This window comes from Phalacrocorax aristotelis, chromosome 23 (genome assembly GCF_949628215.1).
Source record: "Phalacrocorax aristotelis chromosome 23, bGulAri2.1, whole genome shotgun sequence".
Classification (NCBI taxonomy): Eukaryota; Metazoa; Chordata; class Aves; order Suliformes; family Phalacrocoracidae; genus Phalacrocorax; species Phalacrocorax aristotelis.
In genome coordinates this window covers 1988730-2015091 of record NC_134298.1, presented here as the reverse complement: position 1 = coordinate 2015091, position 26362 = coordinate 1988730, and the positions used below count along the sequence as shown (strand labels likewise).

At 50.8% G+C, this 26362-nt stretch overlaps 2 protein-coding genes across 5 annotated transcripts; one reads left to right on the top strand and one right to left on the bottom strand.

Annotated features, from left to right (window-relative positions):
- On the bottom strand, window positions 1-12793 carry DBF4B (DBF4B-CDC7 kinase regulatory subunit). The gene is made up of 11 exons (XM_075117063.1): window positions 12623-12793; window positions 9980-10171; window positions 8815-8865; window positions 8107-8176; window positions 7103-7173; window positions 6466-6502; window positions 4605-4647; window positions 3651-3767; window positions 3309-3435; window positions 2495-2604; window positions 1-1929 (listed from the first exon to the last, which is right to left on the bottom strand). Exons 1-11 carry the CDS (start codon window positions 12731-12733, stop codon window positions 555-557), a joined length of 2304 nt encoding a protein of 767 aa, XP_074973164.1. The 5' UTR covers window positions 12734-12793; the 3' UTR covers window positions 1-554.
- Window positions 12794-13075: 282 nt separating this feature from the next.
- CCDC43 (coiled-coil domain containing 43) lies at window positions 13076-24885 on the top strand. 4 transcript variants are annotated; one of them, XM_075117065.1, is made up of 7 exons: window positions 13100-13281; window positions 16240-16380; window positions 18955-19042; window positions 21213-21348; window positions 22027-22085; window positions 23360-23530; window positions 23875-24885. In XM_075117065.1, exons 1-7 carry the CDS (start codon window positions 13102-13104, stop codon window positions 23955-23957), a joined length of 858 nt encoding a protein of 285 aa, XP_074973166.1. In that variant the 5' UTR covers window positions 13100-13101; the 3' UTR covers window positions 23958-24885. The 4 variants fall into 4 exon arrangements, with proteins under 4 accessions (XP_074973169.1, XP_074973168.1, XP_074973166.1 ...); XM_075117068.1 differs by lacking the exon at window positions 16240-16380 and having other exon boundaries at window positions 13076-13281; XM_075117066.1 differs by lacking the exon at window positions 23875-24885 and having other exon boundaries at window positions 23360-23631.
- The last annotated feature ends 1477 nt before the right edge of the window (window positions 24886-26362 follow it).

The following is a 26362-nucleotide window of genomic DNA, read 5'->3' as shown; positions in this document are numbered from 1 at the left end:
TAGGATCTCCTCTTTCATTTTATTTCAAAGTTTAAAAGTTTGCTAAAACCCCTGAACTTAGTACCAGTTCCAAACATCTGTAAATACTCAAAGACATCCAACAAAACCCCAAACCACATGAAGAACACAGCTCTCACTCCCAGGACCCTCCTCTTCACCATCTCTACACCTCCAAGGACTGGGTGAGAAGAGGAACAGGCCATGCTCTCAGTCTGGAAGGGCAAAGAGCATATTCCTACTTCCAGAGAAAGACCATCTTGCCAGCAGCCCAGTGAGGAGTTAAAGGAGGAAGCTATTGGCTCTAAATGCTACCAGTGGAGACAAGGGAAGATCCCAGAGCCAAGGACAGTGAAACCACCACCTCACCCATCAGTTCCCAACAGGAGGGCTGCCCAGGTTGGCTGCAGTGTCTGGAGACCACCATGCAGCTGGCAGTCCTCACTCCAGCTCTTGGCTGTACCTCCTGGTCCTGACAGGGAGGGCAGCTTGTTAAATCCCTTTCCAGCCAGTTCACAGCTTCCACTAAGGGCCCAGAGAACAGCCAGGAAGTGGTTTTAACTAGTCCACCTGCCAAAAAATGTCTCAAATATGGGGAAAGAGGCTCCTTTGGTCTCTGTGCAGCAGTTCCAGCAGTTCTTGTCCTCTTTGCCTGCCCAGGCAAGCTCTGACTTCTGCTTCAGGACCGAGCAGAGCTGAGACTCATACCCGCTGTCCCTCACATTGATACGCGTCCTCTGGAGCAAGTCCCTGTCCACAGACTGAACCCTGACATCCTGGACCCCTGAGAGCAGCGGGACATCCCAGTCTGACTCAGAAGAACTTTTGCTAAAGTCATGATCAGCCTGTGCATTATGTGGAAGAGGCTGAAGGAGGCCAGGGCACGGAGCCCACTCTTCCCTGTGGCCTGGGAGGTCAGGTAGCTCAGGTGCTATTTTTTCTGCTGCTCTGACACAGAGCGAGCAGCAACATCTGGCTTCAGCCACAGGCAGTTTTGGAGAGGGCAACCAGCCAGTAGGACAGCCGGTCTTGCTCATTGTGCTCTCCCGATCAGGACTGTTCACATTTCTTCTTGTGCTTTCACTCTCCCCTCTGAGCTGCTTCCCCTGGGAACTTGCATTCGCTCTGCTCCAGCCATGCTCGCTGACGGTGCTGGCTGCAGCAGCTTCTGCACGATCAAAGCCCACAGACACAGCTTCAAGGGAACCTGGCAGTGATGCAGGGTCCCCAGGGCTCCCGCATGGGCACAGGTCCAAACCAAGGGAGCTATGAGGTCTGTTGGAGAGCTTTGTGCTTAGGGGCAAGCTGCCAGCTTCCACCACACTGGGCAAGCCTGGCTCAGACATCTGTCCTGCTCCCTGCACACCCACCCCACCATCCACTGGGTTTGTCTGCTTGTAGAGAGAGGGGCCACCGCCCAGCTCCAGCCTGGGCTTCTTTCCTACCTGGGTGCTCTGTCTGGATAAGAGGTGGTGTTTCCTGGAGGCAGGCAGTGCTTGTGGAAGATGGCTGATGGGCCCAAGCACGTGCTGTTTATGAGGTTCAGATGAAGAAGCAATTGCCTCTCCAACATGAGCGGCCACTAGGCAAGTCCCCCAGCCCAAATCTGTATTCCCCACTGCAGACTCCTCTGTGGGGCCATGCAGAGCACAGGCCCCTCTGGTGGGTCTTTCTCCAACAGGCAGCCCCAGAGAGCAGCTCTTTGACAACCCTCTTCCTTCTCTGGGATTACTGATCCTGTCCCTGGGCAGGCAAGGGGAACTTTCCTTGGTCTTCAGGCCATGATCATGCTCCATACCAATCAGCAGTTCCACAGCACCATGCTCAGGCTGCTGCCTTTCCTTTCCCAGCTCTGCTGTCAGCATCTCAATTCCTCCAGTAACTTGTGCTTGAGGCACTAAGCGTTCATCTGGCAGGCAGGACTGCGGCACCCTGAGAAGAACCATCAGTTAAGGCTCGCTCTCTCTAGGCCTAGCAACACCCTCTCCCCAGTGAGATGAAGGGCTTTCTGCAGTGCAGGATATTTGAAGCCCTTGCTCAGGAGGCAGTAAGACATTTAAGACTGGTGAGGCTCAGCAGTGATACTGCTGCTGGCAAAGGAGACGGGCAGGACGAGGGATCTCTCAGCCTTCTCAACAACCCAGGGCCTGGGCACAGGAGCACTACCAGAGCAGCGGGCTTTGCGTCAGACATGGGGACTGAAGAGATGGGCTCAGCTGTCTTTTCTAGTTTAAGAGGCACTAGAAGTCCCCAGGGAGTTCCCTGAAGCAAAGAAGCCACAGAAACACAAAACCATCTCCCACGGCTCGTCTAAACCTTGCCTGGCAGGTGCCAGGTTCTGCAGAGCCAGTTGCAGCCCTCTGCTCCCTGCTGGCCAGTTCCCTGGCACAGGGCACGAGCTAGGGACCAGTACCACAGCAGCACAGAGACTCAGGCCCTGTTCCCAGCACCACGCTGCTGTTCAGCTCCAGGAGCTACCAGATTTGCAAAAACTTACGTGGCTGATCGCTCCACAAAGTTGTTGGTGAGCTGCGAGATGACACTATCCACAGGGACATACTGCGAGTTGTCCAGGGCAAACCGCTTGTGCTGGAGGCTCTGGAGGTGCTGGAAGGTGGCAGAGGCCCTTTTAGCAACGCTCATCCTTTCACAGAAGGGAAATCTGCAGTAACAGCCACTTCCCACAGCCTAACAGACTAGAGGGCAAGTAGGCTTTTCACCAGATAGACCCACTGTTTGGAAGCAGGTTTGGGAAACGTAGGCAACGCAGTTACCCCCGCTTGCCTACAGCGAGTATTCTGTTCCCATAGACACCTGCTGATGAGGAGGCTGTGTCTGTATCTAACGGCAGCCTACTGCTTTCCCCAGCAGCTAGTAAAAAAATGCAGGCTCCAAATACGTACTGTCTATCACTAAAGGCTGGGCTCTGAAAGCCACATTGCTTGGCATTTTCCAGGAAATAAAGAGACCTCTTCCCACCTTCTTAATCAGCCTGTGTCCCCCAGCTGCTGTGGAATAGGCTTCCCGCCTTACAGATCAGGTAACAGGATGATCCTTGATGCTCTCCCAGCCCCAGAGATGAGCATGTCATGCTCCAATCTTCAAAACCATTGTTTGCCTAGACCAGGTCATCAGAGCACAGATATACTATGGCTTTCATCTGCAAGGCTGATCCTACAAGATACCACAAGGAAGGAATCTGCCTTCCTTCCAAAAGGGTTCGTACTGATAACGGGCACATCATGATTAATGAAGTCGCCGAGTGGCCCCCATAGCTTTTGCAAGGGACCAGGTCCCAGGGGAGCCTTTACCTTCTGCAGCTCTTCAAAGGTCTCTTGGCAGCACTCACAAAATCCCCTCCTCTTCTTTGGCACGGTGACCACTGTGGATCGGGGGCTTTTCTCCCCCTTGCTGCGCATCGGACAGCCCTCCACACCCCTGCAAGGTACAGCAAAGATCATCCCTGCCCTCACTTGACAGCATCAGCAGACACCCAGCTGCCTGCCTGCGTGAGGGCCGGGGAGGCAGTGCTGCCTTTGAGCTGTGGCTGCTTAACCCAGAACAGACAAGTGAGTCTCTAAGTCCCAGGAAGCAGCAGGGCAGCAGTTAGCAGAGAAGTTGTGTTCAAAACTTGCACAGGAGCTACAACTTACCTGGCTCTGCAACCATTTGAGAGGCTTTTCAGAGGCTCAAATGGGCTGGAGCTTTTGGGTGCCTGGAAGTTCAGGTCAGGAAAGCTTTTGAACTGGTGATGGAAGGGTCGGAATTGCCTGAAAGCAGCAGATCAGGATGTCAGACTTCTGGCAGTGACAGCATGGTTAGAGAGCTGCCCCCGCCCTTAGAGGGGCTCAAAGTGCTGTCTCATTTATGATGGGATACTGGCCATTGCTGTCCTTTCATTTGGCTGTTCCAGATATCTCCCATTTCTCACTGGAATTATTAAACCCGATTCCCAGTAACAGCACTGATGGGGGATGTTTTGGGCAGAAGGCAGGCTTGCCTGCTCAGCTGAAAACCCACCTTTTACCCCTGAGGCACACCAGCAGCAGCTAGTGCAATGTTTTCAGCTACCCAGCAGCATGGGAAGGTTTTCATTCCCAGATCACATCTCTCTTCACACTTTGTTGCATGCAGCATGTAAAACCTAATATTTGACTCCGTAGCTGCCTTAAATGTTTTCTTCAGAATAATTAATTAGCACTCTGGATACTGGTTAGAGTTACAGAGTTGTTAGAAACACCGCAGAGATCAGATCCCCTTGTGCTGGATGCTGTCATCAAGTTACAGGCCCTGACCTCATGTGTTTCAATCTCTTTCCTCATTTCAGAGGGCTCAAGAAGATTAAGTGACCTGCTGAGGATCACAAATGGAATTCAAGCAAGGAAGTAAAACTCTCGCCAAGTCTCATTTAACACCTTTTCCCCCCGACATATGAGCCACCCAGATTGTTTCTCTAAGCTCTATTTGCCTCCCTCTAGGAAAGGGTCAACTTCCCAGTGCGTAGCAGGGTCTTCAGGGAAGCCACGCTCTGCCTTATGGACAGGATATTCACTGCCCCTGAGGTTTTGCTATAGCTTGGCTGTGATGTTTAGAAAAACCTCATTTACCTGCTCTGGTCTTCAACCTTCAGAAAAGGGGGTTTCAATTTTCCTGTGAGAAAGAAGGCTGGTTAGGAGTTGCCTTGACCGAATTCCCTACTTCATTCATTCATTCCCCAACAGATTTGGGCTACAGAGCCCAGCTCAGCAGTACTTCTGACACCTGTGAATGCCAAGTGATGGCTAAGCACAGCCAAAACGGCTCTTTGGGTAACCTACAACAGCCTTCACCTCCAGAGTATTCAGCAGGGTGACCAAACCCTAGAGGCAGCCCAACCGGGGACTGTTTTCACCTTTGACAGACCATTCAGCTAAGCCCCTTGCATCTTTAATGTCCACTCAGTCTTATTAGCCAGTGGCCTAACCCAAAACCTCCACTTCTGACTCGAATCCTAAAAACCATCATGCATCCTCAACATAACACGCCGCCAAGCATGAGAGACAAGTTTGTAAGAAAAATTGCAGCAGCAGTTGCACGTGCACAAGGCTCCGCACCAACCCTTCCAGCACCTTTTTCTCCCTTTACTTTTACACAACAGCCCAGAGTTCAGAAAGGCTCAGGCCAGGATGGTTAACTCGGAGCACTAAGAGCTGCTGGAGACAAACCAACATGCTGCATAGCCAAGCTTGGCACGAGAACACCGCTGAAGAGCGCTGTCTGGCCTTTGCTTGGTCCCTGAGGACAAACAGCAGCTATGCTTCCTACAGAGGCATAATATATAATTAAGGGAGCAGAAGAAAGCCTCAGCAGTGCATTCAGGGAGGTGGTTTTCAGAGCCAGGCTGGGAGAAGCAGCTACCAGGTCCCTCCTGTCTCACAGGTATGTTCAATTCGCAAGCAATAACATTACGCTCAGCCTGGAAATCTGAGTACAGACCTGGTTAAGACAAATGAACACCACAGGGCGTCTGCCTGACCCTGAAACCAAGGCTGTGCCTTCCCTTCTTGCCTCTGAAGGGTGAGGTGTTTTGTTTTCTTGCGATCCTGGCACTCAGTGCTATTTTCTCCAAAGAAATTTTAACCTCATCCTCCAGAAGGGCTGAGTCCACCTGTCCTCACCAGTTAGTTCCTCAAGCCTCATCCCGAGCTTACATCAAATGTGCTGTTACACCGCTAAAGTAGCTATTTAAGTACAGGATCAATTTTTCCCACATAAATGCTGCCAAATGCTTAGCACTTCTGAAAGCAAGGCCATGTTTAGGGCCCCAAATAAAACTCAGGCTGGTGCACAGGTCCTGAGCTTTCACAGCAGAGTGCTGAACAGTGACAAACGGTTCAGCTGTCACCACAGGTCCCCAGGCAGGGTTCAGAGCATGCCACAATGAAGAGCTCTGAGCTTGCAGCAGACAATCTGCCTTACCCAACAGCTTTTCCAAGCCTTTTTTCACCACCTTCTCCCCCAAACTGGAAAATAGTCTTCCAAGTGTCACACGCAAAATCCAGGTTGGAGTCTGCCAAGATATTACTGAGCATTCACTCTCCAACGAGCAAAGTCACAAATTAACTTACATTCCTGGTGCCAATCTCAGTACCACAATTGGCTCTTGTCTAATTGCAGATGAGAACCTGGTTTCCCCCCCCTTCCCTCCTTTGGAAGTGTTATCCCTAGATTGGTGTCTCAGCAGTACATTTCAGTCTAACAGAAGCGAGTGGGTTGTGAGGAACACGCTCTCCTCTGTAGGATGCATTATTCTTCAAAATTTCGTTTGAGCCAGTGGATTCCACATGCAGTGCCAGCAGCACAGATCTCAGGTGCCTCAGGATTCTGGGAGCTGAGCTGCAAACTGCTTATGGGATTTTTAAAAACACTGCCTGAAACCAAAAGCATAACATCCTCAGCTGTATTAGCAGGCACAACTTCCGGGCCTACCTTTGCGAATTTTTGATCCGGATGCGAGGCATTTTGCCTGAAGGAAAAAGTGACATATTTAGTACAGGAGCTAGCCCAGGCAGCACTGTAATTACTGATCCCAGAGCAGCAAAGCGAGATTACAGCAGTCTCACCCACCACTTCAGAGCTCCTGCATCAAAGACTATATCACACCCCCCCGGTATTTTGTCTCCCGAGTTACTTTAAATACAATATACAGGCTGCCACTCTCTGATCTTATGCCCCAACTTCTCACTGACCTCTCCAATGCATTAAAATATACTTCAGAAAGCCAGTGTACTAGCTGCGTGTGATCTTTGGTTTACTCTTAGTCCCTTACAAGTCAAAATCAGTATTAGCTGTGCTACAGATGAGGTTGATAACTAACGGCTGCTTCATTCTCATCTGTTTTGACCCTCACATTACAAAAGGGAAAATCCTTTGAATTTTGACACCTCTGTCAATAAAAAGAAGCACCAGATTGCCCAGTGTTGGATGATAACCCAGCAGGTCACCTTGCTTATGAGCCTTACTAGAGGATTAGAAGACTTCTAGTCTTCTAGAGGACTAGAAGGATTGCTTAGAGCTACCGAGGGATTCTGAACAGCTCAAATTGGGCTGGAATTAGGTCAGTTACCTCTGTCTTCTGGCACCGTTTCCTCGCTCCCGAGGCAGCATGGAGCAGCTGTTGAACGTACGACAACATTTCTGCGTGGTGGGATGTCAAAGAGCCATAGCTCAACAAAAGAAGGTGAGCTGTTCCCCTCCATCGACTCAGCACAATGTAACTCCCCATCCACACTGGGGGAAAGCGCGTAGTGCCAGAGCCTGCCATCACCTGGCAGAGCATCACCACTGCACAGTTTGCCCAAGAAGAAGCAGAGAAAGAGTGCTTTGAGGGATGGCCCCCCATTTTGCTCTTTAGCAGAGCTGGAGGCTGGCTTTAAATCTCTGCAGAAATGAGATACTGTTTGAAATTTTGCAGGACACAGACCAGACCCCGACATTTGAAAGCCCTGACAGGCTTGCAAGACCGCCGCGGATCAGCGGAGCTGGCTGCCCAGGAACATGTACAAGCAGCCGCCGCCTCCATCACACATCCAGACGAGCTCAGCCACGGCTGTATGTCACTGTCATTGGACACTCAGGAACCTTTTACTCCAGACCTATTATTAGAATCAGAGTTTCACCATCTGTCTTTCCTGTCACCCCCTCCCCATTCATCACTGGGATGGAAGGCGCCTTCCAGCACAAGTCCTCAAACATCAGCACTTCCTAATTAAAAATGACCAAATCCTGCCATTATCATGATCTGTACTTCCAGGTCAATTAGTAAAAATGGTCTTTTTGGAACAAATTAATGAACTGACCAAGCTATTAACATTTTCTAATTTACAGCTTCAGTACATTACAACATACTCAGCGTTTTCTATTGTATATATGACAGCAGCATCTTCTATACATACAAGGAAATCTGGTTTTTGAAGGCTGGCAACATCCAGGACAGCATCAGTCAAGTACTGGGTATTGCTCACAATTTCTTCCTTCTCCTGTACCACGCTCACAACATCACTTCTGCTCCACCTGTCTCAACAGTCACTAATTACCAACAGCTAAATTTCAGGCCACAGAGAAGGATACCATCCACGTGCAAGATCTGGACTCCCCACAGGCGAGCGTTGGCCAGGATACTGCTGCCACTGCAGGTGTCCTGTACAGACAGAGAGGTTTGGCAAGGTACAGCTCAAAGCAGAGATGGCTGTGAGCGCACATGCAGCTCTAAATCTGGTTTAGAGAGATTTTCCCGTTGCCCAATTGACCCACCATTGTGTAGCCGTTATTAAAATCAGGGCGCAGCAGAAAAGGTTGAACTCATGCTCTCTCTACCCTAAATTAACAGTAGCATCTAGGTCAAATTTTTAATCCCTGCTATAGCATGAGTTTCTAAGTGGGCACTGAGATTCCTTTGGCCGCTTGTGATATCAGTGAAAGGACTGCAGGGGAGCCTTTTGCCCCAGCTATGTGGCTTTAGTTTCTTCTGGGCTAAAAATTCATCTAACAATGGGTCTTGTGTTAATAATTCTCTTGTGTTGAGCACCTAGATCACTGGGACAGGCCTTAGAAGTACTTCACATGGAAGGATGACACAGCTCCATGAAGAACAGTGCCTAGGAGTGCTGCACAATATTCTGCAGAGCCACAGCCAACTGCTTCATACCTTTACCATCCCCTGAATCTGCTCCCTTCAGGAGGCAGAGGCCCTGGAGAAGTGGCTGGCACTGGTTCTGTGCTGCCTAGCAGTACTTTAACATACCCAGTTAAAGAAAAGCCCATCCACACGCTGCTCACCTGATTCTTCATGGCCTTCTGCAGCAGTTCCTTCCCCCTGCTGATCAGGACCTGCAGAGAAAGAAGCTAAGTACTACATTAAAGCAAAAACCTACCAGGCAGCAGCAAGCTTAGGTCAGTGTGGCTGTGCAGTAAGAATGATTTCTAGTGATACCTGCTCTCTGCTGGGGAGGAGAGTCTGGCCAAGACTCCATCTCAAAGACAGCAGGACTGGGCATTTCCAGGGAATGTAAACCGCAGAGGCGCCCATTAGGTCTACACTAAGCAGCTGTTCAGCCAAGGCTTGGCTTTTACTGAACAGCAATGAATACTCCAGAGCAAGCCAAGAGGAAGTAGCAACTTAGCTCAGAAACTCTGCCTGCCACATCCCAACACGCTGGCATAGGTTAGGAACACCCTTGCTATCCCTTCCTGGGAACAGGGTCTCATTTGCAAGCCAATGATTTCAGCAAATAGGTTAAGCTCTTTGTAAGACAAATGGATAGCACTGTGAGCAAGGGAACACACACCATGAGCAAGTGAAACCCCTGTCATCAGCCCAGGCTTCCCACTTGCACACAGTCCAGACCCAGCTGGCGGAGATGCCCATGGCCTAGGCAGTAGGCTTTCCCCACGGTCACAGCTCCCAGCAGACACCTGCATTCAACGCAGGCCACCAGAGCTTTGGCCACAAGCACTGCTGACCAGAAAGCCCAGCTCTGGCAGGGTGAACAGGACCTAGAGAAATCCCTTCTTGCAAGCTGCCCTTGTAGATCTCCTTCTGAGTTACAGCAGCCTTGTGCTACCAGCATCTGCGAGTACACATCCAAAGCCTGCAGCAGTTTTATCTTGGCTACATTTCTCTGGCTCTTCTAGACACACCTCTGCATGAGGACAGACTCCCGATTCTATTGGGAAGCTAGCCAAGCCCTCTATTTCCTCTGCCACTTGAGTAGATATTCCTTGTTTACTAGCTCAAAGCTGTGATATGCACATCTGAGTAGACAACAATACACAGACATGAGCAACATTGGTACAAATATGAACAGCCAGACCAGAGGAAAAAACCACACAACATATTTCCTTAGGGCAGGAACAACTTTACCTTCCAACACTGGTCTCAGGCTCTACTCTATAGATCCCTTGGGCCAAACTTTGAGGTGGCCTAAACCTTTATAGCTCTTACAGTGTCTGGTAGCTTCTGGTGAGGTCTAGTGTGGTTCCCTTTGGAGGTAGAAGGCACTGGGCTCATGGCTTTTGCATCCCCTGAAGTTGCATTGCTCCACATCTCAGTCTGAGTCCTGGCTTTGTCTCGTTTGGCTTCTTTGCTGCTGGAAACCACGTAGCTGACTTCTTTGCTTAGGAAGCTTTCGGTCACCTGCAGCAAGAGACAGAACACGGCAGCTCTGAAACCATCCAACAACTCTGATCTGAAAAAGTCCTGCTAAGCAAGAGCTACTGCCTTTAGCCTAACTGTGCACATGAGTAAGCGGCAGCTGAAAGTACTAGTTTTCTACAAGTAATTTCTTCTTCCAGTCCTTACTGCTGTCTCACAGAAAGAGAGGAGATCCTGTGATGTGCAGAGGGAGCACACCCTAGAGCTACACTGCAAATAACCATCAGAACCATCAGACTGATACTTCCACAACACTGTTTACCATTATCTACTCAAACAATGGTTTCAGGAAAAAAAAGCAGTAGGTGATAAAACAGCCCTGGACATCATGCATCAGTGTGGCAGAACACATTTGAGAAAAATAAATTAGAAAATGAACAGCTGGGACAAGCAGCTCTACACAGAACAGGACAGGACAGCAGGGAACTAGAAAGCCAAAGAACACACAGCTCTGCACAGAAGCTAGAACTCCAAGGAAGAGGAGAACCACCAAAATTGGGGATACAAAGAATAGGCTTATCAGAAACTCAGCTGAAGGCAAATGGCCATGGGGCACTAACACGGAGGTATGAAGCACACAGGAAGACTAAAATCTAGGCAGTCTGAAACCAGGGCTGCTGAACAAGCCAGTTCTGCTGCATTACAGAATCCCTGTGGACTGAGAGCCCAGACCCCACCTGTGTGAAGCACCACAAGCAACACTGCAAGCTGCCCTGCAACGCTGCCTTGTGTTTTGGGAGATCAAGGGGGCTGCAAGCACAGAAGAGAGTAAATCAAAGTCTCTTTGTCCAAGTAATGCTCTGCCATCAGCCCTACATCAAGACTGAGCTCTGGACACCACGGGGAAGTCCAAGGCCATAAGGTGCTCTTAATACAGTCCTGAACAACACATGGGGCTTGCGTTTGGCTGTTACTGTTGGAGAGCGTTTTACAGATGGTGGCCATGCTGCACTTGAATTCAGTATCTCCACAGGACCAAGAAGAATGAGAACTCCACTGCCAGCAGACTGCATTTCAGCAAGGGAAGTGACCTGAGATGATGCCCGATAAGAAGCTAGAGGGACAGTAAAAAGGATAAAATTATTTCCAAGTAGTGCTGCAGCTACATAGAGAAATAACTGACTGCTGGGAGCAAGCATTTCTCAGACTTGAAGATAGACAGCTAAGTAAGAGATGCTATGAAATGAAGAGCACCCCTGAGTGTTGATAGCACATCCAGGGTAGGACAGAAAGAAATCAGGAAGTTCAGCATAAAGGTGTGATTAAAAAAAAGTGAAAGAGTACAAGCCAGCTTCCCTACATGTCTCCACAGCCAAGGCACGATCCTGGCAGCAGAGACACAGCATTGACAAGAGCTAAATGAAGATTTTACACCTGTGCATAGCATTAAAGAATTTAAGGAAGTTTTGGGGTGCACATGAGAAATCTGCCTCAAACAGAGAGATTAAACAATCTGAAAATGAATAGTAACAACTATTAGGACAAAACCTTATTTAAGGGTCATAAGGAAACTGAAAGATGAAACAGATGAAGGACCAGCTGCTGGGCACAGCCCCCGTCCTCGATTCCAGCCCAGGTGATTGGAGTGATACTACTTTTTGAAGGTTCTTGGGAGAAGATGTAAGGAATTGGTGGGCAATATCGGCACCAAGGAAATCTGCAGAGGCTACAAGGAATGCCATATGGATCCACCCAAACAACAGCTTCATGGGGGAAGGGCCCAGATGGCTTTTCTGGGAGAGCCATAAGAAAAGCATAACAGCTACATGACAAAAGAGGCTTGGCTGGCGTTACCCTACCATACCCTATGTTGAATTCCAGGAAACATTTGAAAGTCCCACAACTCTCCTAAAACATTAAGCTGCCACAGGCTGTTGTGAGGGATGAGGAGGAACCAGGCAACCAGTTACCACCACTGAGAAGGTGCTGCCAGGAGCAGGCAACCAGTTGCCCCCAAGGAGCAAGCAGGCAGTTTCGCAGCAGCCGGTACCGGCAGACCGGGGTTGGAGCACGCTGCCCAGCGCCCCGTGATGGGTCCGGAAGGAGCCAGCAGCGAGGTGATGGAGCGCAGCGAGGGGCTGGCAGCGGAGGGCGGCCTCCTTCCCCGAGCGGCTCCCCGGCTGCGAGGCGAGGCCCACCGGGGACCCAGGTGGATGCGCTGCGGGGTCAAATCAACGGCGGGAGCAACCAGGAAAATAAGGAAGCCATTAAAAAAAGAGCAGCTTGAGGACAGAGGTGGGGCTGTCTCAGGCCCCCGGTCACCCAGGGTGAGAGGAAGGGCCCCCCCAAGGGGGGTGGGGGGTGAGTGGAGCCCCCCAAGAGGGTGAGAAGGGGGGGAAAGTGAGGAGAAGGGCCCCCCCAGGGGGAAGGTGTGAGGAGATGAGGGTCCCCCAAAGGGAGGGAGGTGAGTTGGGGCCCCCCGTAGCCGCTCACCCCGCCGAGGCGCCGGATGGCCTCCGCCAGCTCCTTCGCGCTCCGCCCGCTCGGCAGGTCAAGGTAGAAGGACTTCCCGCGGAGCGGCCGAGGGGCGGCCGGGCCCGCCATGGCGCCCCGAGAGGTAGGAGGAGGCACCGCCGCCGTTGTCGTTTAAACTCCCGCCCGCCCCGCCCCTAACGGCGGCACTTACGGCGGCCGCGCAGGGACACGCCGCTCCCCGCGGAGCAGCCGCCGCGCGTTCGCTGCTCCCGAGGAGAAGCAGCGGGGCACTGGGCGCGGCCGAGGGCACAGGCAAGCCGCCCTGCCGGGCATCGCCGCTCCCTGCCTGCGGGCACGGGCGGGCTGATCTCTTTAGCCCCGCCGCGCTCCCGCGGGCGCCGCCACAGTTTTGTCCTCCGCGGCCGCCGTCCCGCCACCCCCCCCCACTCTCTGCGGGCGGCCACGCGCGCATGCGCGGGCGGCGGCGCTGCTCCAAGATGGCGGCGCCCGGCGGGGCGGCGGCGGCGGGCGGGTTCGCGGCCTGGCTGGCGGCGCGGCTGGAGGCGCTGGGCCTCGACCGCGCTGTTTACGGCGCCTACATCGAGGGGCTGCTCCGCGAGGAGGAGAGCGACGAGGAGCGGCTGGAGGCGATGCGCGGCGTCCTGGCGGCCTGCCTGGTGAGGGCCGGGCCTCCCGCGGCGCGGGGCTGGAGCCCCGGGTGACCGCCTGCCCGGGGGTGCCCCGCACCCCGCGGCGTGTCTGGGCCCTCCGCGAGCTTGTTTGCGATTTTTTATTTGTTGGGGCTTTTCGGTGCCGGTTTTGGGTCTGGTGGGAGACGCGGCGGGCGCTGCGGGGGGCGGCTGTTCGCGCGGGGGAGGGAAGGGACCGCGCTGGGTTGGCGCGGGGTTAGCCTGAGCCGGCACTTTGCGGTAGGGCCGAGCGCGGTGTGAGAGATCGCTTCTGGTAACAAATCCCTTAGAATCCCTAAAGGACAGCTGTGTTGGATGGTCGGTGTTCCTTCAGCAGGTCTCGTTCCTCACAGTGCGGTGTTTCCCAGGAGCCAGCCCTTGGATCAGCTGGAGCCGGGGTCCGGCTCCTGGCTGGGACTGCTCTGCCAGCTGGGCAGGGGCTGGAGCGCTCAGGCGTGGGGCGCCTGCCTCTGCCCCCGCCGCCTTTCTGGGGGAGCGTTAGGAGAGGGCAGAAAAGAACTTATCTTCAAAAGTCATCTCCTTCGGGGACTGGAAGCTCTCTACAGTACCTGTATGTCAGGATGCCGCATAAATGGATGTTTTGTAGTGTAAAACATTAAGTAGCGAGCACTGCTGTTGGATAACAGTCTGCTTGATGGCTATCGCTCATTTCCTCCCAAAATGTCTGTATAGGAGCACAAAACCCAAAGCAACTCTGTCATTAAAATTAGCTTTTTGTTGTCATGGGTAACTATGTAATGTAATTCCTTCCGTTCACTGACTGCATGCCATTTAAAATTGCTTCTCCTAAAAGACAGAGCAGCTTTTCACTGCCTCCACCATCCCTTCCCCACCCCGGGGCACTGGCGATAAGGTAGTTTCTAAAAGAAACATATCTGTGCCAGTGGAGCTTTGTGCCTAAAATAATAGGGGAAGCAAACAGCACGTTCTGCCGCTGTTAGGGGCAGAGCAAGATGGCTTTGGAAAACGCTGTTCTAAAATAGCTGAGGTTAATTACCTTGCCTGTAATTACCAGACTTGCTTCACGTCATCATCAAAGGCAGAGCCCGTGTCTGATCCTCACATCTGCTCTGGTGCCTCGCCAGCCTGGAGTGGGCCTCGCGTTCTGCGGCGCACGTGCCCTCCAAGCTCCGGAGGTGCGTGGTGCGGCGGCCGTCCCTGGCCCCGCGGTGAGTCAGATGTTTCCCCTTTTCTCCTCAGTGCTGCATTACCCTTCTCGTGTGCTGCTGCCTGGTTTGAGAACCGCTGCGGGGTTTTCACACCCATCGAGTTGTGGGCTGTCCTGGTCCCAGATGTGTTGCACCACAGCCCTGTGCCTTCTCTTCATTTTCTTTTTTGTGTCTTGGTCGCAGCTGACTTTTGCTTCATTTGCAGTTTTGAATTCAGTTTGATGTTTTTGCAGTTCTTTTAAAACCTCTTTGCCTCTTGAACTCTCAGACGTTTTAATTGCTTTTTTTAAGTGCATTTTTTTCTTTTTGTAGACTCTATGCTTATTTCTATATTGACTTTTGAAACAATCTTTCCTGTCGTTAATTTGGGGCCTTTCTTGCCAAGTCTTTTCTCTTTGTTCTATTCACAAATCCCAGGTCATTTTTTGTTTTTGATAACCCTCACACAAATAAAATTCAGGTGACCCCTGCACCCACATCCGTGGTTCCTCAGCCCTGACAATGTCACGCTTTAGTTCCCTGGGTTTATTCAGACATTACCATTTCAAACCAAGATACTTAGAGCCAAGATCTGATTCTGTTCAGTTCTCTTTAAACCAGATTCCAGATCACTTGTATTTTCCATTGTTAATTTTTCTCTGTGTTTACTAACCTCTAAACCAACATAATTTCTTCTTTGTTTGGGAATATTAGATGAAGATATCTGGCTGTGGCACCCTCAGCTCTCTGCACTCCACCACTGTTAGCAGTGTTTGCTCTTACATGTGGGAAGCAAGCCTCCCGGAGGCAGAGCTCAGTGCTCTGCCACAGGTCTCCACCCAGGCCGCAGCGAGACAGGAGGGTGCTCCGGCAGATGGCCTGCACTGCCTGGCAGAACTTCTCTTTGATTCTGCCCGTAACAGTTTAGTTTTGCTCAGGCTGTCACATCGGGTTTCTTTTCTGTGGCTTCATTCGTGTCCGTTCACGTGCTGTCATCTTGGTCTTTCGTTTCTTCCTTTCCCCGGCTCCATGGGTGTTTTTTCATCATTTCTGGGATCGCTAGAATGTCATACTTTTGTGTTCTCCCCTCGTGGGTCTGTCTCCACCGATACACAACCTGATTTGTTTCTTATTGCTCAAACCCTCATTAGACGGTTGCACAGGTCTCTGCTGTCATTGTTAGTCTTCTGCCATTCTTTTTCTGTCCTGCTTGTTGCCATTCCTTTATCGTTACTTGCCTGAATTTCTTCTCCCTGCACACTGAAACCAGGCACCCTGGGAATATACCTCTCCCAGCCTTCTCTCCTGGCTGAATATAAAGTTGCTTATCGTTTTGCCAGCCTTGATTCCAGTGGGCCAGCATTCCCTGCACTCAGGGGAGCCCATCACTTAGGAGGATGCTGTTTCTGGCACTGCCTTGCGTGTCCTTGAACCATGCTGATGGTGTTATTTTTTCAAGGCTTAGTGTGTATCTGAGGGCTGGAAGGGTCCCTCTTGCTGGCACCTGAAATGGTGTTTCCCTGCCCATCATCCTTGTTGCTGGTCTGCTCGTCCAGCATGTGTTCTGCGAGGACCTTGGCATCATCTCCCGGCAGGAGTGGGGTTAGTGGGTTCTTCCAGACCTAAACCACCCGTTCTTATACCTGATCTTAGCAGATTAAGCATCATCCTGTTCCCCTGGAGCTTCTCTCGTTAAAGGCATGTTGACTTTTTAAAATGGAGTCTGGTATCAGTGGGAATCGCAAACCTTTCATCCTTCTGCTGTTTCTGTTTGCAGATCACCACCTCAGCCACAGCCGTGAATATACCGTGTGTTTGTCCCTGTAGCATCTCCTCCCCAAGGTGGGGACCTTGCTCTGTTGTGCGTACAGCCCTGACCAGTGCTCACGATCTCGGCGCTTGGCCGCTTTGTGTGGTGGTATCGCCGTGCATCCGTCCTCCTGCCGTCTGCCTGTTAGATGCAGAATTTTATGCTTGGCTGTTGCAGGCTCAGCGTGTCGTGGTTCAGCCCCAGTCGGCAACTAAACACCACGCAGCTGCTCACTCACTCCCCCCACCCCTCTGGGATGGGGGAGAGGATCGGAAGAGCAAAAGAAAAAAACCACAAACTTGTGGGTTGAGATAAGAACAGTTTTATAATTAAAATAAAATAATAATTATAATAATTATTATTATAGTAATAACAATAATGATAATATAATAAAAAGGAAAAGGGAAAAAGAGGAAAAAACAGAAACACAAACAATACAACCGCTCACCACCTGCCAACCGATGCTGCCCGTCCCTGAGCCGCAATGGCTGCCTCCCTCCCACGGCCAGCCCCTCCCAGTTAACATACTGGCCATGATGTTACGTGATATGGAATATCCCTTTGGCCAGTTGGAATCTGCTCTCTCAGCTGTGCCCCCTCCCCTCACAGCTTCTTGTGCACCCGGCAGAGCAGGGGAAGCTGGAGGAGTCCTTGACTAGTACAAGCACTGCCCAGCAACAACCAAAACATCGGTGTGTTATCAACATTGTTTTCATACTAAGTCCCAAGCACAGCACTGCGCCAGCTGCAGTGAAGAAAATTAACTATCCCAGCTAAAACCATGACAGGCTGGGAGGACTTTATTCTGAGTTCCTTTTTATTTGTGTTGGAGAAAAAGTGGAGAGATTTTTGTGTATGTTTTTATCTCCTCGTCTGTCCCAGTCGTGGAGACTCAACTTCTTTTGCTCTCCCCCATATAGGTGAGCGTTGCTTTGCTGGACAGGTAATGCTTTCAGTGACGGTCTGTCCTGGAACTTGAAGGTGATCTTTTTTTTAGGTAGTGCCCAAGTTCTTAAGATGAGGATGGTGAACCTGGTGTCATTTTGGTGGGAAGTCTGCGTGTGGGGGTTTGGCGTGCTTGTCTTTGAAATGCCAGTTGCTTCACACCCGGCTGTGAAAGTTGGAGAAAGGGGCAGATGGCAGAGGTCTGGTTCCTACACACCTATATAAGGAATTATTTTCTAGGCAGAGTTTATCAGGTTTTCTGCCTCTCACCGCTAGCTTTGGGCATAGGCGGGGGGTAGACGATGGCCAGGGCTAGCAGAACAACTCTTTAGTAAGAGGTCACCATTGCTTTGGTGCCTGATTTGTCCCTGCTTGAGCGCTGTGCTGCGACCCCAGCAGAGCAGGATTGCAGCAAGGATTTGCAGGCAGTGCCCAGATCCAGCCTGAGCATTAACAGCTGCAGTGCACCTGCCCGACCTGCCAAGGTGCAGGGCAAGGGGGTGTCTCAGTCCCAGCTGGCTTCTTCCTCAGGTGTCCCTGGCCAGCTGGTGTCTGTTTGATATCGGCTCTCCACAAGCCTCTCTGCCTTTCTGCTGCTGGGTTTTCCTAAACTGTGGGCAAACCTGATGCAGCGTTAAGGAGCAGAATAAATAAAAATATATTGAAACCTCCTGCCTGTTGTACACATACATCTTCCCAGTGAAGTGCTCCTGGCTATAACTCTTCAAAACGCTTTTTTTGAAATCAGGATCATGTTTCTTGCCTGGATTCAGCTTCTGTAACCTGAACTTGCATATGGGCAATTCTTGCAGAAATGCTGTGACTGCGTGTGCTGAGATGTGGTAGTGTGTTGCCTGTCTGCTGCTGGGACTTGAATTACGGTGTTGATCAGTCCTCCGAGAAGCTGTATGCAGGCACTGGGGAGAGAGCTGGTCATGGTGGAGCTCCACGGGGAAGGATCAGTGATGGGAATACTGCCCTGTTGCTGGTTGGGTGCGTCTCCTTTCTCCCTGCAGTTTAGTCTTCCTCAGTAATGAACAGCAGTGTGAGTGCATTCCACTGCCACCTCTAGATTGTGTTTGATGCTCCAGGCAGGTCAAGGGGGACAAGAGTATCCCTGCTGGTGGGAGGAGATGGTCTGTTAGTGCCACCACAGTGGTTTCAGCTCCGCACAGGCCCTGACCCATGTTTTATCCAGTCTAACTCATTTGCTTTTGTGAGATTGGCTTGGAGTGGCCTTTGAGTAGCTTCTCCACAGCCTCGCTCAGGAAGAGAGACGATACTGGGCAGTAGATTTCTAGAGCGAAGATATCCCAGTTGCCTTTCTTCGGTGTTTGTGGGGCTGTTGCACCTAGAGAGCCAGCCGCTAGGAAACCAGCGTGTGGTGTTACAGCTGTATTGTGTGAAAAAGAAAACCACCGCGGTGATAGGGCCTCGCCTGGCGTGGTGCAGAGCTGTTGGATGTTAGCTGAGACACCTTGTGTTTGCCTCGTGAGTCGAGGCATTCTCTAGTCCTGAGCTGTGTCAACAAGTGCATCGCATGACTTGTACCGTCCCAGGTTAACAAAACCCCTGTATGTGCATTAAATGATTAGATTTTGTGTGAAAAGCTCATTGCTGCAGCTTATTGCTGGGTGTTGGGATTCTTTGCAGCTGGTACTTTTCACATCTGATTGATGCTTGTGTAAGGCAGACCAACTTTGTTCCAAGACTGAGAAGTCTCTTTTCCCTTACTAGGAAGAAGATCTCTTAAACGATGTTTGCAGGGAAGTAGTCGAGAAGTGGTCTGAATCTCAGACTGTTGACGCCAAAGAGAAAAAAGAAGGTAGTGTCGCTGCTCGGTGCACATTTCCTCGTGGTGTGAGTGCTTTGCAGGGCCATACCAAGATGAGAATTGTGTGTTCGTCTCATTAGGGGTTAAAACCAACGCTGCTAATATGTTTGCAGATCTGACTTGCTTCTCATTGCCATTGCTGCTTATTTACTGTTTTGTCTTGAAATATGAAATGAGGATGAGTAGTTTGACTTTTGGCTGCCCCTAGGATTCTGCTGCTCTTTGGGCTCATAATCGTGCAGAGGAAAAGGGGTTTTTTTTTAATTTCTGTAGGATTTTTTCAATTTCCTTTTGCAAAACACGTAGGGCTTTCTCTCCCTTCAGTGCTAACAACGCAGCGATGGCAGCTAGCACTCTGATGGTAGATGCAGTTGTTATGGTATAAAATGCCTGTGCTACTCAAGTGTAGGCTAGTTTGGAAAGCAGGTGTTTTTATACAACTACAACCGCACCTGTGGGGAGCTGTGCTGTCCCTTCTGCTGCCGTCCGCCCCAGTACACATCACAAAAGCATCCCGTCCTTATTTTCCTCTTTCAAAATCTTCTTTTAAAACTGTCCTTTTTTTTTTGCCATAAAAGCTTGTCGCGGGGGAAGCTCCACGAGGCTGCTGCTGTACTAATGCTGCTCCTTTCCCGGTCATGTATACAGTCCCACCGTTTCTTTGAACCCTCTCTGAATTTGTCCCTTGCCTTCAGCTCAGTAACAGAGACCTAAGTCTTGCTCTTATTCATCGGGGGAGGCTTGTTCTGGTCGTTGAGCAGAGCTCTGTAGTACAATGAAGTCATACGCTGGAAGGATTTTGCTGGTTTAAGCGTACTGCATGGATCAATTAGTAATCCTCCAACGGCACGGACCGCACCGTAGCCCGTGACGATGTAACGTCCCTTTTGGCTAAATCCTGCTTTTTGTTTGCTTTGCATTTTTTTGTTGGTTCTGGTTGTGAACACAATATTGTCACTGGCTGATGTCATTCTAGAAGTACTGAGCCCTATCATGAGGCTTGCATTTATATGGCACTCTTCTTGTCCAAACCTCATTTCACAAATATCACTCGCCTCCTCTTCATGACTGAGGTGGCTGAATGACGCAGCAGTTCAGTGGCTTTCCCCGAAAATGCACTGAAGTCTGTCCTTGGCCTGACCTTTTCTTTAGGGACGAGGAAGTTACCCTGTTCTGTGCATGAAATAAAATAAACCCCTCTTTTGGAGACAAGTGATTGGAATTGCTGGAGCTGCTGCTGGACTCCTGCCTGTACTATTGGTTACCCGCAGGGATTTTTCTTATGTGTCACAGACAGAAGGTAGCAGCATGTATCTAGGCTGTTAGAAGGGCAAGGATTTAATTATTTCACTGGGGTCCCATAAAAGGATAAATCCCCAATGCAGTCAATACCTACCTAGAATAACAGAATCCTCAGGATAAGTCACTAACAAACTAAAAAAAATTTGATGTCAAAACCCAAATGTCATTTTAAGAAACGGGCAGCAGAGCTTCAGTGTGAAAAGGTAATTCAGCTGTTCGCTCGCCTAGGTAGGTAGAAGAGTATTAAACTGATCGGTTGCCTGGGTTTTCAGAATTTCTACTTCATGTGGTTTTAAGTATGCAGTTAAATAAACATATTTAGCTGCAGTTAACCAGAAGAGAACGCAATCTGGAGTAAAATGGATTTTCATTAGCAAGAGTCTTACTGACTTCAAAGTTCCATTATGAAACTTCCCTTGCTCCAGGAAAAATAGCATCTGATGTGGCTGCGGGCAGCTGGGGGATCCTCCTCGTGAGAAGCTGGTGTCACGTCACCGCATCAGACACAGTGCTGGCCTGAACCACTTCCTTGGTGGCTTCAGCAGCTCCTGCTCTCTCAGTCCTCGGATTGAATTCCCAGAAGCGGCTTGCTGTGCTTGGTGCGCTGACAGCACCACTAGTGGCCTTGTGAGAAGGCGCGTGGGAGGAGGGTGGGGGATGTTTTCGGGTGAGACATCTCCCTTTATCCCGGCGCGCTTGTCCCCTGCGACTGATGCCTCCCTGCAGACGGGCCTGTGACTGTGGGACAGTGCCTGTTGGGGACTGCAGATGTAGGAATCAGCAGCGTGTGGCATCTGTCAGCTGGGACTTCGCTGCCACGTCTGCAGGGACTGACGGATGCTCTGACTCTTCTTGCCAGATGAGATCCAAGCCATCGCCAGCATGATGGAGAAGCAGGCCAAGATTGTGGTAAAGCCGAAGGAGGTCTCCCAGGAAGAGAAGCAAAGGAAAGCTGCCCTCCTGGCCCAGTATGCCAACGTGACGGACGAGGAGGAATATCCTTTTCCTGACTTGGTCGGGACTTGGTGCTTTGCAGGACAATGTTTATTAAAAATCTCCAAGACCAACGCTTTTCCAGCTTTGCGGTGTCTGGTGGGGAGGATTGGGGAAACTTTTCAATCTTCCTTCTCCACAGTAAAATAACTTCCATGGGAAAAAGCATGGAAGCTCCTAGTTTGTGGAATGCCACGAGCTGGTGCTCCTTTGAGTGTGTTTCCCTGCCATTTCCCTGCTCCCCACCAACGCGTCCTTGGCTGGGTAAGGTTCACCCAGCCCCGGTGCGCTGCAGAGGAGGAGTCAGTCACCTCCCGGTAACTCTGTGCGTGGCAGTTAATGTACTGAATTTATCTCTTGCTTTCTGATGAGAAATCTGCTGAAAAGATCCTTTTTAGAGAGTATGTGTAGACTTGGAGAGTCTAAAGTTAACTCTTCGTAGTGCTGAAGAACAAGCTCTTTAAAGAGCGAAGTTGAATAGGAGGGAATTGTAGCTGGCACTTGGGTACCAGGAGGGAGCAGAACGTGGGGTTTTGCGCTTGCCTGGTCTTCGTCTGCATGAGTGTTTAGCTTCTTCCTCGTGGCTTGATAAACTTGTTATTTGACATGTTTGGAGTTAAGTGTGACTGTATAGAGGCACATGTTCATTACTGAGATCTGTATTTCCTTAATTCTCTCACTGGCGAGGATGAACAAGATGGATCAATTGCGACAGCAGTAAATATTGGATCAGAAAAATGTATCCTTTAAATTCTCAGTGACCCAGGCTTTTTGGAAGGAAGGCAGCTTCCAGGGTGAGTTTCCCATCCTTCCTTATCCATGTTGGTACTCCCTGTTTCTTTTGGGCCCTTTTAAGTTTGGTCATTCATTTTTCTTTTCGCGTAGCCTGTCCTTGCTCATAACGAACGTCAGAGGTCTGTCTGCTCCTGGCCCCGTGTGCACAGCTCAGGCTCATCCTGTCACTCTCTTTTTCTGTCCTTTGTTCCTTTCTTCCCTCTTTGCCCTCTCTAAAGCTTCACAGAACGTGTTGTTGATAAGGATAATTCTCCCAGAACATCAGCTTAGTGTTAACTGGTGTGTGGAGAGCTAAATCCTGTCAGGAATTATTGAAAATGCAACAGGGACAAAGCTACCGTGAAACTCATGAGCTGTGGTGCAGCTGAACTTTCAGTGGTGAACAAGGACCAAATTATCCCACGTTTTTCTCAGCACAATGATTTGGGACATTCCTTGAGCTCACCAGCTGGCAGGTTTAAGAAAGAAGCTGGTTTTTATCCCATAATTAAAAAGTGAAACCTAAGTTATTTTTGCCCCTACATTACTGATGGTTAGGAGGAGGAGACGGGAGGAGACACCCACTCGCTCGTTCTGATGCTCTTCCCAAAGCGTTTGCCACTAGTCGCTGCAGGAGAGAGGGCATGAGAGCGCGGGGATCCTTGGCGCGCGCTGCCTCATCCGTCCCCAGGTCGGCAGCCTTACCCCGCGGCAGCAGCACGGGCAGAGCTGCCCCATTAGCTGGGACGGTTGGGGAGCACCCACCGTCCCGGGGTGTCAGCTGCGCTCACAGCATCTGCAGTTACCTACACGTACCTACGCGTACGTAGATGTGAAAACGTACACGCCATACACAGTGGTAGCGAATCCACCTGAGGAAGCTGTACCTCAGGTATTGTTTTCCTTAGGTTTGTAGAAGTTTTACAAGTTTTTTTGCATACCAGTCTTAAGAACCTGTAGGCAACTTGATTTTTCTCAGAAAAATCCTTTCTAGGGAGCGTGCTTTTACTCTGCGTAACTTCTCTATTTGGAAAAACAAAGAGATATTCCTTTTTCTTCCTCCATTCCTTATTTCTCATTCCCAAATTCGTTACCTGCTTGGTGAGGAAGCTGAAGTGGGAGTCAGAAGGTGAAGGGGGAGGTAAAGCCCATGTCTAGTTCAGAGCTCCAAAATACGGCTGCAGAGCGGAAGCTGTGTGGCTTCAGCCAGAGCGTTGTCTGCCCTTAACATGCCACCAGCGTTGTTCCGAAACACAAACGTGGAGGATGTCTTGAATGCCAGGAAGCTGGAACGGGAGCTGCTGCGAGATGAGTTCCAGAAGAAAAAAGAGCAAGATAAACTCCAGCGAGAGAAGGATAAGCTAGCCAAGCAGGAGCGGAAGGAGAAGGAGAAGAAAAGGACACAAAAAGGCGAGCGGAAGCGATAGCTGGCGTTTTCTGGTTGGACTCTCAAGGGATAAAATTAATTACAGATACGGTGTGTGTTTAAAAAGCAGCAGAAATTCTGGGCACGTGGCTGGCGAGTGGTTCTTTGAAAGCGTTTGGTTTGGTTTTTTGTTTTATTTTTTTTTTCACATAGGAAAAAAGAGATTTCAAGCACCTCTTAAACTTGAAGTGTGCCATGTGCTCGTGGTGTCAAATGTCCCAGTCAGTTATTGTGGCCAATGTCTGTACCAAAGAATGGTGAAGTGATTATGTCTGTGTTTTAAATTGATCAATTTTTTTTTTTTTTTTTTTACTTCTAACCACTTCAGGCAAAGCAAAACAAGATGTAGGAGAGGGCTTCCAAGCTGGCCGCGTCCTGCCGGCCTTGGTTTGCAGCAACGGCACGTTATGATTTGAGAACAGAGCCGAGCCTTTTCTGACGTGTAATTAAGGACATGCTGCTGCAGGGCGAATGTGAATTCATTTACACTAGCCTTGGAAAATGTATTTGCGAATACATGTATTTATGCTGCCAGGAACAACGCTACGTCTTCGTTCTGGCTGAGCCAAGAGAGCAGGGTTTGGAGCTGACCTCAGCGAGGGTAAGTGCTGCTCTGCAGCAGGAGAAACGTTATGAAATGCCTGAGTTGCAGCTGCGAGACTGCATCACCGACAGGCTCTTGGTAAGGGAAATGCCGCGCTGATTTGAGCGCCAGCCAGAGCGGTAGCAAATCGGTCGAGTCCTTATGCTGTTTAAAGACTTTATGCCGGTTAACTGGAAAATGGTGCTCCCCAACAATTCGTGTGGGTGAACGTCGACTGTTATTTCTGAGGTGGTTGCCAGGGCGAATGCTTTAACGGGCTCAGCGCTGAGCGGCTGTAAGCGAGTTGGATGCGCTGGGTTTACAAGCTGGTTGCTCTCAGTGGGCACAGCTGCAACTGGGAGCTGCCTGTGGGGGATGAACACTTCCCTCGCCCCCAAAGGGCTCGTCACCTGCTGTTCCCAGCTGTTTTCGTGACGGTGTCACCTGCCTCTGGAGAGGAGAACACTAATTTCTGTAAACTGAGTGTGAAGGAGGACCCACAGTGCTTTCGGGGGCGTGGGAGGAACCAGCGTGCCTTGCCCCTGCGCTGCTTTGTGCTCTGGCTGCCGTGTTTGCTGGCGAGGTGCGCTCCTGGCAGCCGGCGGCTCCGGAGCTGCTGACGGTACCTGTACCCATCGCCTGCTTTCAGCACCACTGATTAAAGAGTCATGCCTCCTGTTTAACTAGCTGCTGCAAGTGTGAGTATCTAACTGCTTTATCTTTGGACTTGAATAATAAAACTGGTTGGCCAAGGAGCGGGTTCCTCTCTGTCTGAGTGAACATCATGGTCAGCGAGCGTGGTGCCCGGTGGCGCGGTGTGAGGGCTCCCCTCTGACCTGTCGTGCGTTCTTGGTTTCCCCTTACCCAGCAGCAGTGTTTCTGAGGGCTGACTTGCTGTCGTTTATTCACACCTTGTTTCCAGGGGCTGCAATGCCTCCCTTCACCTCTCCCCTGGGGCAGTGCAGAGGGGTACATGAGCTCATCCCCAGGGCTGGCGTGGATCCTGGCTGCCGCGTGGCGTTGGAGGGTGGCTCACACCACTGCCGGTGTGTGGGACTGCGGCGGGATGGGGAGGCGGGGGGCAGCTCCGGAGGATGAGGGTGTCACAGCAACACCCCTGCACAGGGGCTGCTCAAAGCCCAGCGCTGTGGGGCCGGCTCTCACTTTCTCCTGCGACCCAGAGCCCTGTGCACAGCCCCTGGGCTCAAGGCTGGGTGAGGGCACCAAGCCCTGGCTCAGCACCTGTGCCTGAAGCAGCCCTGGCCACGCATGGGTTTTAGGAAGCCACCTGTTCTCCAGGGCGATTTAGCACTTCCACTTGTACCTCAGCTGCTCTGGCAGCGGCAGCAGGTGCTGGGAACCTTGGGCCTTGGTTTTTTCCCATGTTCCTACGCTGGGCACCAAGAGCTCTGTGACCTGGTACTGAGCTTCCCCAAACCTCTGCTTCCAAGTGGGAAGCAAGCTGAGAGCTGGAGCTTCCCATCTGCACGGATGCCGGCACACTGGAGCCTGCTACAGCTCATGTCCTGAGACCTTTGGTTGTAAAGGTCCAAACACCTGCATTCACTTACTTGTGACAGGAACTGAAACCTCTGCCCATTGCAGAGCTGAAGAGCCAAAGAACAAAAGGCCACACCGTGAGTATGCACCAAGGGGTATATGTTCAACAGAAGGGTGTGTGGATTTAAGAAGGGCGCAGTCACAGGTGCACCCTGGGAGCTTGTTGTGTCTGGCCACAGGCAAGACTTCGCTCCCACAGCTAATGAAGGCCGTGTTAGGGCAGGGAAGCGGGAGCAAAGGGAAGGTCCAGCCCACAGTTTTCAGGAGCCATCCCGGGGCAGAGCAGGAGAGCCACAACCATCCAGCAGCACCTCACCGAGGCAGCTCCACCAGCTGCTCGTGTTGGAAGCCCTGTGGTGTGCTGTAGCCTTGTGCAAACACCCAGACATGTGAATCAGCTGCACCTGAAGGGGCCGAGCTGCCCCCTGGCCTGAGCCCATTTCAGCCCCGTTAGCGCTTCCCAGGCCAGGAGGCGAAGCTCTGCCTTCGACCGCAGAGCTGCGGTAACCAGCCTCAGTGAGTTTTGCTATTGATTCAGTGCCCAGACCAGACGTTGCCCCTGGAGAGCAAAATGCCGACGCTAGACTAATATTTAAGATACTTAGGAGTGCATTACTGGCATCAGCACCAAGAAATTTATAGAGTAGGGATAAATACTCCAGCCAGATGCCTA

Bases quoted from the DNA above. Each gene is read 5' to 3' on its own strand.
- DBF4B (XM_075117063.1), bottom strand. From the start codon at position 12,733: ATGGCGGGCCCGGCCGCCCCTCGGCCGCTCCGCGGGAAGTCCTTCTAC. The intron at 8,866-9,979 runs GTAAGAGCTATA...CTTTCTCTGCAG, and splicing joins ACCAGAAGCTACCAGACACT to GTCCTGATCAGCAGGGGGAA. The intron at 4,648-6,465 runs GTAGGCCCGGAA...TCTTTCTCACAG, and splicing joins CGGATCAAAAATTCGCAAAG to GAAAATTGAAACCCCCTTTT.
- CCDC43 (XM_075117065.1), top strand. From the start codon at position 13,102: ATGGCGGCGCCCGGCGGGGCGGCGGCGGCGGGCGGGTTCGCGGCCTGG. The intron at 16,381-18,954 runs GTATCGCCGTGC...TTCCCTTACTAG, and splicing joins CTTGGCCGCTTTGTGTGGTG to GAAGAAGATCTCTTAAACGA. The intron at 22,086-23,359 runs GTATCCTTTAAA...ACATGCCACCAG, and splicing joins AAATATTGGATCAGAAAAAT to CGTTGTTCCGAAACACAAAC.